This window comes from Lathyrus oleraceus, chromosome 3 (genome assembly GCF_024323335.1).
Source record: "Lathyrus oleraceus cultivar Zhongwan6 chromosome 3, CAAS_Psat_ZW6_1.0, whole genome shotgun sequence".
NCBI classification, from domain to species: Eukaryota; Viridiplantae; Streptophyta; class Magnoliopsida; order Fabales; family Fabaceae; genus Lathyrus; species Lathyrus oleraceus.
The window spans coordinates 237,414,211-237,430,193 of NC_066581.1; the positions used below are offsets into that span (position 1 = coordinate 237,414,211).

Genomic DNA, 15,983 nt, shown 5'->3' on the forward strand with positions numbered 1-15,983 from the left:
TGCACCTTGCTTGCTTCCTTGTGGGTGGGTTATCCTCTTTTGAGTGGTTCTTGATCACCAAGCATTGTTTGCATTGTATATCATTTGCTTTTCTTTTAATCACTAACCAAAAGTACAAAAATATGTCATCTAACCTTGTTACTTGCAGATGAAGCAATCACAAGTCAAGGCAATTGAAGGCAGTCATTGAGCAATAGGTGGTGGTCACTCATGAGATTTGGATCCCACAACCATTCACAAGAGCTCATATGAGTTGTGATGACATTTTGAAGCAAAATCCCAAGTGGTAGAGGTTTGAAATTCATCAGGACATCTTCAAGTCAACTGAAACCCTAGAAAGTCAACTGCAAAGTCAACTGTGGATTTGGAGGTGGGAAGTGACTAGAAATACTTCATTCATGTTCAAACAAGTCTCATTTGACATTTCAAACACTCACATTGAAGAATTTGAGGTCAAGTCAAAAATTTCCCAAAATAGCAAGTGACCTATAATTTGAACTTTCCAAAAATGGCAAGGTTTTTCACCAACTTCAACTCAAGATTACATCATCAAGAAGGCTTCAAATGAACTTTTGTTGAACATAAAAGTTGTAGATCTTTCTCTCCCATTTCCAAAAAGTCCAAGATCATGGATTTCTCATGTGTGGTTGAGGAGATATGATCAAATCATGGCAAAGTGTACTTGAAGATTCAAATGAGCATAACTTTCAAACCAAAGCTCCAATTCAAGTGGCTCTTTTTGCATTTTCATCCTCATAACCTCTACTTTCCAAAACATCCATTACATGACATGAATTTCACTTGCATGATCAAGTGCACATTCATGAAGTTTTATGAAGAAAATTCCATAAAACAATTTTGGTTGATCATGGGCTTACAAAACCAATTCAGAAACTTGCATGGGCCTTGTTTGAGTGGATTTCAATCAGATTCGTGTACTGTTCACACATGCATTCCATGCATAGGGGTGAAAAACCAATTTGTGCATACACTCCATAACTTGGTTAATTCCAATTAGCTTTGGTTTAAACAGTTGCTAAACATGATTAGCATTGCATATATAAGCATAAACCCTAACTGTTTTCAGATTAGCAACAACTTTCAGATCTGAATCTCAAATTCTCCAAATTTTTTCTCTCAAACTTTCTTCAAAATTCTTCACATCCAAGCCATTTCTACTGGTTGATTCTTGATCCTGAAGAGTTCTTGAGCAAGTTTGGACGTGGAACCAAAGCAAACCGTGCCTGTTTTGTTCATACTCAAAGCTTGGAGCATTAACGGTGATGTCAAATTCTGTTGGAATCAAGAGCAATTGAGCTTCAATCTCTCATTCAATCATCCATACAAGCATCATAGAAGAGTCTTGGAGCATCACAAGGCCTGGATAACACGATTCAACGGATCTGCACTTCAAGAGGTCATGAATCGATCTCTCTAATTCTCAAATCTATTATGATGTTGTTTTAGATCTTAATGTGCTGATGATTCTGAGCTTTGAATCGTGAATTTCCATGCAATATTGACTGAGTTATAGTAGATTAAAGTTTCATGCATGAATTTTGTTTGGTTCGATTTGATCTTGATACTTGGAATTAAGCTTAGCCATGCATGGATTCATGATCTCCATTGAATATGCTACATGTTGATATGCTTGATTTGGATTTCTGGAATAATTTTTCTGGACGTGCATGAATGTGTGCACTGTTCATCTTCATGAAGATGAAGATCTTGAGTTTCCAGGTTTTGCTACCATTCTGCTTTGATTTTGCTACGATTTTTTGAATTAGCTACGAATTTTGTTGGCGCGCTAGGGTTTAGGCTAAACGGTACCGTTTTGGTTGAGGCGCGCAACATTCAAATGCATACTGACTTCGATTCCTGGCTGTGCAATATTTTCAAATGCTTCATCATTTTCCACTTTCCCTCCTTATTTTATATACTATGCTTCAGATGTTTTTTAAATTTTTTCTCATCTTCCAAAATTCATAACAAATTCAAAAATCATCCAAATTCATCCCAATTTTTTGCATTGTGATCCTTGTTCTGTCTATTATTTTTTGATCATTAATTTCAAAATTGTGCTTGGCTGGATTTTATTTGGTGCTAGAATGATTGAACGTGTGTCCTTATTTGACCTTGCCTTGCTTATTCCTTTGTGAAATGTTTGTTTCTTATCCAATGAGCTTGAAATTTTGCATGATGAAACTAGACACAGTGCTTGACATTTTGGCTTTGATTTGGTATTTTTCCTATGCATCATCTCTGTTTTATGCTTGTGCTAAGTTGGTGTGACAATTTGTGTCACACCTTTTGATGTTCAACTTGTATGATGTGTTTGCCATGCCAAATGATCTCCAATGCTCCTGATATTTTGTATGTTGATCATGTTAGATGTCTTGAATATGCATGAATTTTTCCAGATTTATTTGAATCATTTCTGTTTTGATTTGAATTTTTCATTCATGTTGATCACATATGAGCTTTGAAATTGCCTTGAACTTCAATTGATCATGAAATGCTTTTGGTTAATGATATTGATGTGAGACCTTTTGGAATGTTTCAATATGTGATTGAAGTTGATTCATGTTAAATTTCAGCTCCTGTTTCAAATTTTTCTCCATCTTTGACCCTAGGCTTTGACCTAGTGGTTTGTTGCTTATGTTTGAGCTTTGATTTCAGGTTGAACATCCAAGTTCCATAATTGGTGATGCTTCATGATGTGTGTAACACCCTTCTAAAATACCCCAATTAGTTAATAACAACAACAATATTTATATCAGAGTAATCATGCACCAAGGGTGCCACACAACATTTCACACCATAAAAACTGTCATGCTCTTTATTTAATCAAATAAACATTTTTGTTTGCATAATTCGCAGCGGATAGAAATCAACCAATTATTCAAAACATATAACGTATTACATGAAAAATGGTTCAACAACCGACAATAAACAATTAAAACATCCCGTCCCGATGTTACATCTTTCAGAGCACGACCCACTACGTAGACTACACTAGACTCCAAGCATTAGCTTCTACTCAACTCATTGCTCGTTACCTGAAAAATAGTTGTAAGGGTGAGTTCCTCAATCGATATAACACACATTATAAATTATCATGTTATGTTAAGTAAAATTTCACGTTAATCACCCTAATCATATCATGCATTCAGTAACGGCACATCAACTCAAATATCATACTCGATAACAACGTAAAATGCAACTCAATAACGACATAAAATGCAACTCAAATGAGACTCGACTCGTCATGCATGTGGTACCATTCGGAGTAAAACTCCCAACTTAAAATCATTGCCATTTTAGTGGGCATCAAGGCATAAGCCTTCAACTTTCAACTTAAAATTTGCCAATCCAGGCCAACGTGGTGTGAGCAAAGCTCCGATTTTTGCCAATCCAGGCCAACGTGGTGTGAGCAAAGCTCCGACTTAATGCATATGAATGTACATGGCATACACGACTTTAAATCCCGACAACATAATAATAACAGCAACACAACAAGGTTTTCAACATAATCAACTTATAATCAACGTTGGCTCTTCAAGCCTACAACTCAGTATTTTCAACAACTTAACACAACTTATCAACATATTTATATCAACACTGCATAACATAAACTCAACAAAATTACTCATCGAAATCAACGAGAATAAGCCAATCACCAATTATGTCCACAACATTAAAATATCAAATTTTCCAATTTCCAACAGTGTTAACCGGTTAACGCCCTGGGTTAACCGGTTAACGCAGGACAAAAATACATTTTCTGGCAAAACGCAACAGTGTTAACCGGTTAACGCCCTGGGTTAACCGGTTAACGCAGGCAAAACAGCACATTTTCACAAATTATAACAGTGTTAACCGGTTAACACCCTGGGTTAACCGGTTAACGCAGGCAAAACAGCAGTCCCTGCGCTAACACAAGGCAGAATGCAGAGTTCTCCGCATTTTCCGCCGTTGGAGGACTTCCGGACCTCCGATTCCAATTCCGTAAAAAGCCATACGTTCGGAAATTCACAACTAACCCAAACACATATTCAATTACAGCCTAAACACAGTTTCATCCAACGAAATTTTCCAGCATTCATAATCCCAATTAGGGTCAATTCAACGGCTATCACTACCCATGACATGTTAATCTATAATACCCATCAAACGACGATAAACCCCCCTTACCTGAGTTAATCCGGCAAATCTTTGAGCTTCAAGCCTTTCCGTTCTTCAACCTCTGCTCTTGCTCTTCCCCTTTGCCCTTTTCCACTTTTCTATCGCTTCTCTGCTTTTTCACGTAAAACTCTTTACCAACAATGAAAACCCTTTTTCTTATTCCAACTTATATATTTTCCAAAATAATAATAATAATCCAATAATATTTCCAATTAATTAATTAAATTAATAAATATTATATTAATTCAAATTAAATAATTAGCCTTATTTTATTCGGGGTGTTACAACCCTCCCCCTCTAAAAGAGTTTTCGTCCTCGAAAACATACCTCAAGCAAATAACTCCGGATAAGACTCTTTCATCTGACTCTCCAGTTCCCAAGTCACATTGCCACCTACTGGTCCTCCCCAAGCTACCTTCACTAAGGCAATCTCTTTACCCCGCAACTGCTTCAACTCTCGATCCTCAATCCTCATAGGCGATATTTCAACAGTCAGGTTATCTCTCACCTGTACATTATCTACTTGGATCACATGCGACGGATCATGAATGTACCTCCTCAACTGAGACACATGAAAAACCTCATGCAAATTCGCAAGTGACGGCGGTAAAGCGATACGATAGGCTACCTCTCATATCCTCTCCAAAATCTGATAAGGACCAATAAATCGAGGTGTCAACTTCTTTGACTTCAAAGCTCGACCAACACCAGTTATCGGAGTAACACGAAGAAACACATGATCTCCCTCTTGAAACTCAAGTGACTTCCTTCTCTTGTCATGATAACTCTTCTGACGACTCTGAGCAATTCTCATCTTCTCCTGAATCATCTTAATCTTTTCCGTAGTTTGTTGAACAATCTCCGGTCCAACCACAGCACTCTCACCGGACTCATACCAACATAAAGGTGTCTGACATCTCCTACCATACAAAGCTTCAAACGGTGCCATACCAATACTCGAATGAAAACTATTGTTGTAGGTAAACTCAATCAAAGGTAAATAACAATCCCAAGCACCTCCCTTTTCCAAAACACAAGCTCTCAAAAGATCCTCTAATGACTGAATCGTCCTCTCAGTCTGACCATCAGTCTGCGGGTGATATGCAGAGCTCAATCTCAGTTTAGTTCCCAAAGCCTTCTGCAAACCTTCCCAGAATTTCGATGTAAATCTAGGATCTCTGTCCGAAACAATACTCGACGGAATACCATGCAAACTTACAATCTTCTCAATATACAACTCAGCTAATCTCTCTAACGGATAATCCATTCTGATCGGAATGAAATGGGCCGACTTTGTCAATCTGTCAACAATCACCCAAATAGCTTCAAAATTCTTAATTGTCCTCGGTAAACCAGAAACAAAATCCATACTGATACTATCCCATTTCCACTCTGGAATAGCCAACGGTTGCATTAGCCCAGACGGCTTCTGATGCTCAATCTTTGACTTCTGACAAGTCAAACAAGAATAAACAAAACTAGCAATTTCTCTTTTCATTCCCGGCCACCAAAATAACTTTTTCAAATCATGATACATCTTCGTAGCTCCAGGATGAATACTCAACCCACTACGATGTCCTTCTTCAAGAATACTCTTCTTAAGTTCGGCAACATCCGGAATACACACCCGCTTACCAAATTTCAGAATACCATTTTCATCAACTCTGAATTCGCCACCTTGACCTTGATTCACTAGAGTCAACTTATCAACCAAAAGCACATCGGATTTCTGACCCTCTCTGATCTCATCCAGAATACCACTTGTTAACTTCAACATTCCCAATTTAACACTATTGTGAGTACTCTCACACACCAAACTCAAGTCTCTAAACTGCTCAATTAAATCCAACTCCTTAACCATTAACATAGACATATGCAATGATTTCCGACTCAACGCATCAGCCACTACATTTGCTTTACCCGGATGGTAATTCAAACCAAAGTCATAATCCTTCAGAAACTCTAACCATCTTCTCTGTCTCATATTCAGCTCTTTCTGATCAAACAAATACTTTAAACTTTTATGGTCACTGAAAACCTCAAATCTTGACCCGTACAAGTAATGCCTCCATAACTTCAGAACAAATACCACAGCTGCCAACTCTAAATCGTGCGTCGGATAGTTCCTCTCATGAACCCTCAGCTGTCTTGAAGCATAAGCTATAACCTGCTTATTCTGCATCAACACACCACCCAAACCCAACAATGAAGCATCACAGTAAACTTCAAATGATTCCGACGAACTCGGTAATATCAGGATAGGAGCAGTAGTTAACCTTCTCTTTAACTCTTGGAAACCTCCTTCACATTTTGAGTCCCAAACAAACGCTTGCCCCTTCCTAGTCAACATCGTCAATGGTAACGCCAACTTAGAAAATCCCTCAATGAACTTCCTATAATAACCAGCCAAACCAAGGAAACTTCGAATCTCAGCAACAGACTTCGGAGCTTCCCACTTAGATACCGCTTCTATCTTAGAAGGATCAACAGCAACACCACCTCTTGAAATCACATGACCAAGAAAACTAACCTCTTCTAACCAAAATTCACACTTGGATAGTTTAGCAAATAACTTCTTTTCTCGTAGAATTTCCAAAACCACTCTCAAATGTTCGGCATGCTCTTCTTCAGATTTCGAATACACCAAAATATCATCAATAAACACCACAACAAACTTGTCTAGGTACGGATGGAAAATCCTATTCATGTACTCCATAAATACTCCAGGCGCATTAGTCACACCAAAAGGCATTACAGAATACTCATAATGTCCATACCTTGTTCTGAAAGCAGTCTTCTGAATATCCTCGGTTTTCACACGGATCTGATGATACCCAGATCTCAAATCTATTTTGCTGAACACACTTGCACCAACCAACTGATCCATCAAATCATCAATCCTCGGCAAAGGATACCGATTCTTGATCGTCACTTTATTCAGTTGCCTGTAGTCCACACACAACCTCATAGTACCTTCTTTCTTCTTAACCAACAACACTGGTGCACCCCACGGTGACACACTCGGACGAATAAATTTCTTATCCAACAGATCTTCCAACTGACTCTTCAATTCAGTTAACTCAACATCAGACATACGGTACGGAGCCATCGATATCGGCCTAGTACCAGGTACCAAATCAATCGAGAACTCCACTTCACGCTTTGGCGGCAATTCGTTCACTTCTTCCGGAAACACATCAGGAAAATCACACACCACGGCTAGATCGCCAATCACCAGTTTATCTTTAGCCTCCAAAGTCGCTAACAGCATAAACAACTCTGCCCCATCAGCTACTTCCTCATTTACTTGCCTTGCTGATAGAAACAAACTCTTTCCCTCCTCAATCTCAGGAAAGACCACCGTCTTATCAAAACAATTGATAGAAACTCGGTTAAACACCAACCAGTTCATACCCAGAATAACATCAATCTGCACTAGTGGAAGACACACTAGGTCCATCCCAAAGTCTCTACCAAAAATACTCAAGGGACAATTTAAACAAACCAAAGTAGTAGTCACTGAACCCTTCGCAGGAGTATCAATTACCATACTACCAAACATCTCAGATATCTCTAACTTAAGTTTCACAGCACAATCCAAAGATATAAAGGAATGAGTCGCACCTGTGTCAATAATAGCTACAAGAGGAAAGCCATTAATATAACACGTACCTCGGATAAGTCTGTCCTCACTGGAGGTTTGAGTTCCGGTCAATGCGAACACCCTCCCTGTCTGAGATTTCTTTGGCTTCTGACACTGACTTCCAATATGCCCTTCTTCGCCACAATTAAAACAAATCACTTCCTTGTGCTTGCAATCAGCTATTGCATGACCAATCTTACCACAGCGAAAACACCTCTTTACTTCAGCAGTGCATACATTACTCTTATGACCAGCCTGACCACATTTGAAGCAAACTATACCAGCAGGAGCACCTCCCCCACTAGCCCTCTGAGCCGGAGCAGCTCTTTGCTTCCCTTTTCCAGCTGGAGCATCATACGGCTTGCCACGATTTTGATGTTGCTTGCCTCTGCGGTCACTGACAATCTTGTAATGAGCATTATTGTCTTCTTCAAATATCCTGCAGCTATCAACCAATTCAGTAAAAATGCGTATCTTTTGATACCCAACAGCCTTCTTAATTTCAGAGCGCAATCCGTTTTCAAACTTGATGCACTTTGAAAATTCAGCACCAGCACCAGTGTAATGAGGATAAAATTTGGACAGCTCCACAAATTTTGCAGCATAATCAGTGACAGACATGTTTCCTTGCTTCAGCTCAAGGAACTCAATTTCTTTCTTACCACGGACATCTTCCGGATAATACTTCCTCAGAAATTCCCTACGGAATACATCCCAAGTAATGACTTCACCTGCCACGGTCAACCTCTCTTGAGTCTCTAGCCACCAGTCATCAGCTTCGACTGCTAGCATGTGAGTACCATACCGAACCTTCTGAGCTGGAGTGCAATCCATAACACGGAAGATTCTCTCAATCTCTTTCAACCATCCCAAGGCTGCATCTGGATCATGCTTCCCCTTAAACACCGGCGGATTCTCTCTCTGAAAAGTCGCTAAGCTACGTGATCCAGCATCACCACCAGCATTTGGCAAGTTCTGCACAGCTTGTGCCATTGCTTGCATTGCGGCAGCCATTGCAGCGTCATTCCTTCCAGCCATTCCAACTTATCACTACAACACAACTTAAAAGTTAGACTAGTAACAATTACACAATTGTTAGACAGTAACGACACGACAACTGGCCGGACAGACCGACCTGCTCTGATACCACTAATGTAACACCCTTCTAAAATACCCCAATTAGTTAATAACAACAACAATATTTATATCAGAGTAATCATGCACCAAGGGTGTCACACAACATTTCACACCATAAAAACTGTCATGCTCTTTATTTAATCAAATAAACATTTTTGTTTGCATAATTCGCAGCGGATAGAAATCAACCAATTATTCAAAACATATAACGTATTACATGAAAAATGGTTCAACAACCGACAATAAACAATTAAAACATCCCGTCCCGATGTTACATCTATCAGAGCACGACCCACTACGTAGACTACACTAGACTCCAAGCATTAGCTTCTACTCAACTCATTGCTCGTTACCTGAAAAATAGTTGTAAGGGTGAGTTCCTCAATCGATATAACAAACATTATAAATTATCATGTTATGTTAAGTAAAATTTCACGTTAATCACCCTAATCATATCATGCATTCAGTAACGGCACATCAACTCAAATATCATACTCGATAACAACGTAAAATGCAACTCAATAACGACATAAAATGCAACTCAAATGAGACTCGACTCGTCATGCATGTGGTACCATTCGGAGTAAAACTCCCAACTTAAAATCATTGCCATTTTAGTGGGCATCAAGGCATAAGCCTTCAACTTTCAACTTAAAATTTGCCAATCCAGGCCAACGTGGTGTGAGCAAAGCTCCGATTTTTGCCAATCCAGGCCAACGTGGTGTGAGCAAAGCTCCGACTTAATGCATATGAATGTACATGGCATACACGACTTTAAATCCCGACAACATAATAATAACAGCAACACAACAATGTTTTCAACATAATCAACTTATAATCAACGTTGGCTCTTCAAGCCTACAACTCAGTATTTTCAACAACTTAACACAACTTATCAACATATTTATATCAACACTGCATAACATAAACTCAACAAAATTACTCATCGAAATCAACGAGAATAAGCCAATCACCAATTATGTCCACAACATTAAAATATCAAATTTTCCAATTTCCAACAGTGTTAACCGGTTAACGCCCTGGGTTAACCGGTTAACGCAGGACAAAATACATTTTCTGGCAAAACGCAACAGTGTTAACCGGTTAACGCCCTGGGTTAACCGGTTAACGCAGGCAAAACAGCACATTTTCACAATTATAACAGTGTTAACCGGTTAACACCCTGGGTTAACCGGTTAACGCAGGCAAAACAGCAGTCCCTGCGCTAACACAAGGCAGAATGCAGAGTTCTCCGCATTTTCCGCCGTTGGAGGACTTCCGGACCTCCGATTCCAATTCCGTAAAAAGCCATACGTTCGGAAATTCACAACTAACCCAAACACATATTCAATTACAGCCTAAACACAGTTTCATCCAACGAAATTTTCCAGCATTCATAATCCCAATTAGGGTCAATTCAACGGCTATCACTACCCATGACATGTTAATCTATAATACCCATCAAACGACGATAAACCCCCTTACCTGAGTTAATCCGGCAAATCTTTGAGCTTCAAGCCTTTCCGTTCTTCAACCTCTGCTCTTGCTCTTCCCCTTTGCCCTTTTCCACTTTTCTATCGCTTCTCTGCTTTTTCACGTAAAACTCTTTACCAACAATGAAAACCCTTTTTCTTATTCCAACTTATATATTTTCCAAATAATAATAATAATCCAATAATATTTCCAATTAATTAATTAATTAATAAATATTATATTAATTCAAATTAAATAATTAGCCTTATTTTATTCGGGGTGTTACAACCCTCCCCCTCTAAAAGAGTTTTCGTCCTCGAAAACATACCTCAAGCAAATAACTCCGGATAAGACTCTTTCATCTGACTCTCCAGTTCCCAAGTCACATTGCCACCTACTGGTCCTCCCCAAGCTACCTTCACTAAGGCAATCTCTTTACCCCGCAACTGCTTCAACTCTCGATCCTCAATCCTCATAGGCGATATTTCAACAGTCAGGTTATCTCTCACCTGTACATTATCTACTTGGATCACATGCGACGGATCATGAATGTACCTCCTCAACTGAGACACATGAAAAACCTCATGCAAATTCGCAAGTGACGGCGGTAAAGCGATACGATAGGCTACCTCTCATATCCTCTCCAAAATCTGATAAGGACCAATAAATCGAGGTGTCAACTTCTTTGACTTCAAAGCTCGACCAACACCAGTTATCGGAGTAACACGAAGAAACACATGATCTCCCTCTTGAAACTCAAGTGACTTCCTTCTCTTGTCATGATAACTCTTCTGACGACTCTGAGCAATTCTCATCTTCTCCTGAATCATCTTAATCTTTTCCATAGTTTGTTGAACAATCTCCGGTCCAACCACAGCACTCTCACCGGACTCATACCAACATAAAGGTGTCTGACATCTCCTACCATACAAAGCTTCAAACGGTGCCATACCAATACTCGAATGAAAACTATTGTTGTAGGTAAACTCAATCAAAGGTAAATAACAATCCCAAGCACCTCCCTTTTCCAAAACACAAGCTCTCAAAAGATCCTCTAATGACTGAATCGTCCTCTCAGTCTGACCATCAGTCTGCGGGTGATATGCAGAGCTCAATCTCAGTTTAGTTCCCAAAGCCTTCTGCAAACCTTCCCAGAATTTCGATGTAAATCTAGGATCTCTGTCCGAAACAATACTCGACGGAATACCATGCAAACTTACAATCTTCTCAATATACAACTCAGCTAATCTCTCTAACGGATAATCCATTCTGATCGGAATGAAATGGGCCGACTTTGTCAATCTGTCAACAATCACCCAAATAGCTTCAAAATTCTTAATTGTCCTCGGTAAACCAGAAACAAAATCCATACTGATACTATCCCATTTCCACTCTGGGAATAGCCAACGGTTGCATTAGCCCAGACGGCTTCTGATGCTCAATCTTTGACTTCTGACAAGTCAAACAAGAATAAACAAAACTAGCAATTTCTCTTTTCATTCCCGGCCACCAAAATAACTTTTTCAAATCATGATACATCTTCGTAGCTCCAGGATGAATACTCAACCCACTACGATGTCCTTCTTCAAGAATACTCTTCTTAAGTTCGGCAACATCCGGAATACACACCCGCTTACCAAATTTCAGAATACCATTTTCATCAACTCTGAATTCGCCACCTTGACCTTGATTCACTAGAGTCAACTTATCAACCAAAAGCACATCGGATTTCTGACCCTCTCTGATCTCATCCAGAATACCACTTGTTAACTTCAACATTCCCAATTTAACACTATTGTGAGTACTCTCACACACCAAACTCAAGTCTCTAAACTGCTCAATTAAATCCAACTCCTTAACCATTAACATAGACATATGCAATGATTTCCGACTCAACGCATCAGCCACTACATTTGCTTTACCCGGATGGTAATTCAAACCAAAGTCATAATCCTTCAGAAACTCTAACCATCTTCTCTGTCTCATATTCAGCTCTTTCTGATCAAACAAATACTTTAAACTTTTATGGTCACTGAAAACCTCAAATCTTGACCCGTACAAGTAATGCCTCCATAACTTCAGAACAAATACCACAGCTGCCAACTCTAAATCGTGCGTCGGATAGTTCCTCTCATGAACCCTCAGCTGTCTTGAAGCATAAGCTATAACCTGCTTATTCTGCATCAACACACCACCCAAACCCAACAATGAAGCATCACAGTAAACTTCAAATGATTCCGACGAACTCGGTAATATCAGGATAGGAGCAGTAGTTAACCTTCTCTTTAACTCTTGGAAACCTCCTTCACATTTTGAGTCCCAAACAAACGCTTGCCCCTTCCTAGTCAACATCGTCAATGGTAACGCCAACTTAGAAAATCCCTCAATGAACTTCCTATAATAACCAGCCAAACCAAGGAAACTTCGAATCTCAGCAACAGACTTCGGAGCTTCCCACTTAGATACCGCTTCTATCTTAGAAGGATCAACAGCAACACCACCTCTTGAAATCACATGACCAAGAAAACTAACCTCTTCTAACCAAAATTCACACTTGGATAGTTTAGCAAATAACTTCTTTTCTCGTAGAATTTCCAAAACCACTCTCAAATGTTCGGCATGCTCTTCTTCAGATTTCGAATACACCAAAATATCATCAATAAACACCACAACAAACTTGTCTAGGTACGGATGGAAAATCCTATTCATATACTCCATAAATACTCCAGGCGCATTAGTCACACCAAAAGGCATTACAGAATACTCATAATGTCCATACCTTGTTCTGAAAGCAGTCTTCTGAATATCCTCGGTTTTCACACGGATCTGATGATACCCAGATCTCAAATCTATTTTGCTGAACACACTTGCACCAACCAACTGATCCATCAAATCATCAATCCTCGGCAAAGGATACCGATTCTTGATCGTCACTTTATTCAGTTGCCTGTAGTCCACACACAACCTCATAGTACCTTCTTTCTTCTTAACCAACAACACTGGTGCACCCCACGGTGACACACTCGGACGAATAAATTTCTTATCCAACAGATCTTCCAACTGACTCTTCAATTCAGTTAACTCAACAGCAGACATACGGTACGGAGCCATCGATATCGGCCTAGTACCAGGTACCAAATCAATCGAGAACTCCACTTCACGCTTTGGCGGCAATTCGTTCACTTCTTCCGGAAACACATCAGGAAAATCACACACCACGGCTAGATCGCCAATCACCAGTTTATCTTTAGCCTCCAAAGTCGCTAACAGCATAAACAACTCTGCCCCATCAGCTACTTCCTCATTTACTTGCCTTGCTGATAGAAACAAACTCTTTCCCTCCTCAATCTCAGGAAAGACCACCGTCTTATCAAAACAATTGATAGAAACTCGGTTAAACACCAACCAGTTCATACCCAGAATAACATCAATCTGCACTAGTGGAAGACACACTAGGTCCATCCCAAAGTCTCTACCAAAAATACTCAAGGGACAATTTAAACAAACCAAAGTAGTAGTCACTGAACCCTTCGCAGGAGTATCAATTACCATACTACCAAACATCTCAGATATCTCTAACTTAAGTTTCACAGCACAATCCAAAGATATAAAGGAATGAGTCGCACCTGTGTCAATAATAGCTACAAGAGGAAAGCCATTAATATAACACGTACCTCGGATAAGTCTGTCCTCACTGGAGGTTTGAGTTCCGGTCAATGCGAACACCCTCCCTGTCTGAGATTTCTTTGGCTTCTGACACTGACTTCCAATATGCCCTTCTTCGCCACAATTAAAACAAATCACTTCCTTGTGCTTGCAATCAGCTATTGCATGACCAATCTTACCACAGCGAAAACACCTCTTTACTTCAGCAGTGCATACATTACTCTTATGACCAGCCTGACCACATTTGAAGCAAACTATACCAGCAGGAGCACCTCCCCCACTAGCCCTCTGAGCCGGAGCAGCTCTTTGCTTCCCTTTTCCAGCTGGAGCATCATACGGCTTGCCACGATTTTGATGTTGCTTGCCTCTGCGGTCACTGACAATCTTGTAATGAGCATTATTGTCTTCTTCAAATATCCTGCAGCTATCAACCAATTCAGTAAAAATGCGTATCTTTTGATACCCAACAGCCTTCTTAATTTCAGAGCGCAATCCGTTTTCAAACTTGATGCACTTTGAAAATTCAGCACCAGCACCAGTGTAATGAGGATAAAATTTGGACAGCTCCACAAATTTTGCAGCATAATCAGTGACAGACATGTTTCCTTGCTTCAGCTCAAGGAACTCAATTTCTTTCTTACCACGGACATCTTCCGGATAATACTTCCTCAGAAATTCCCTACGGAATACATCCCAAGTAATGACTTCACCTGCCACGGTCAACCTCTCTTGAGTCTCTAGCCACCAGTCATCAGCTTCGACTGCTAGCATGTGAGTACCATACCGAACCTTCTGAGCTGGAGTGCAATCCATAACACGGAAGATTCTCTCAATCTCTTTCAACCATCCCAAGGCTGCATCTGGATCATGCTTCCCCTTAAACACCGGCGGATTCTCTCTCTGAAAAGTCGCTAAGCTACGTGATCCAGCATCACCACCAGCATTTGGCAAGTTCTGCACAGCTTGTGCCATTGCTTGCATTGCGGCAGCCATTGCAGCGTCATTCCTTCCAGCCATTCCAACTTATCACTACAACACAACTTAAAAGTTAGACTAGTAACAATTACACAATTGTTAGACAGTAACGACACGACAACTGGCCGGACAGACCGACCTGCTCTGATACCACTAATGTAACACCCTTCTAAAATACCCCAATTAGTTAATAACAACAACAATATTTATATCAGAGTAATCATGCACCAAGGGTGTCACACAACATTTCACACCATAAAAACTGTCATGCTCTTTATTTAATCAAATAAACATTTTTGTTTGCATAATTCGCAGCGGATAGAAATCAACCAATTATTCAAAACATATAACGTATTACATGAAAAATGGTTCAACAACCGACAATAAACAATTAAAACATCCCGTCCCGATGTTACATCTATCAGAGCACGACCCACTACGTAGACTACACTAGACTCCAAGCATTAGCTTCTACTCAACTCATTGCTCGTTACCTGAAAAATAGTTGTAAGGGTGAGTTCCTCAATCGATATAACACACATTATAAATTATCATGTTATGTTAAGTAAAATTTCACGTTAATCACCCTAATCATATCATGCATTCAGTAACGGCACATCAACTCAAATATCATACTCGATAACAACGTAAAATGCAACTCAATAACGACATAAAATGCAACTCAAATGAGACTCGACTCGTCATGCATGTGGTACCATTCGGAGTAAAACTCCCAACTTAAAATCATTGCCATTTTAGTGGGCATCAAGGCATAAGCCTTCAACTTTCAACTTAAAATTTGCCAATCCAGGCCAACGTGGTGTGAGCAAAGCTCCGATTTTTGCCAATCCAGGCCAACGTGGTGTGAGCAAAGCTCCGACTTAATGCATATGAATGTACATGG

The 15,983-nt window shown here is 39.8% G+C and overlaps 2 protein-coding genes across 2 annotated transcripts in view; both read right to left on the minus strand.

The window, feature by feature from the left end:
• LOC127130631 (uncharacterized) overlaps nt 1-8,866 on the minus strand; it is a 96,677-nt gene extending 87,811 nt beyond the window's left edge. Inside the window, exon 1 of the mRNA XM_051059602.1 lies at nt 7,963-8,866. Within this exon, the coding sequence (XP_050915559.1) occupies nt 7,963-8,866 (904 nt within the window). The remainder of the gene's footprint in view (nt 1-7,962) is intronic.
• Nucleotides 8,867-14,218: 5,352 nt separating this feature from the next.
• On the minus strand, nt 14,219-15,121 carry LOC127126575 (uncharacterized; the record flags this gene model as incomplete). Its single annotated transcript, XM_051055521.1, has 1 exon — nt 14,219-15,121. A coding segment is annotated over exon 1 (903 nt), but the record flags the coding sequence as incomplete, so codon positions are not given.
• Between the last annotated feature and the right edge of the window lie 862 nt (nt 15,122-15,983).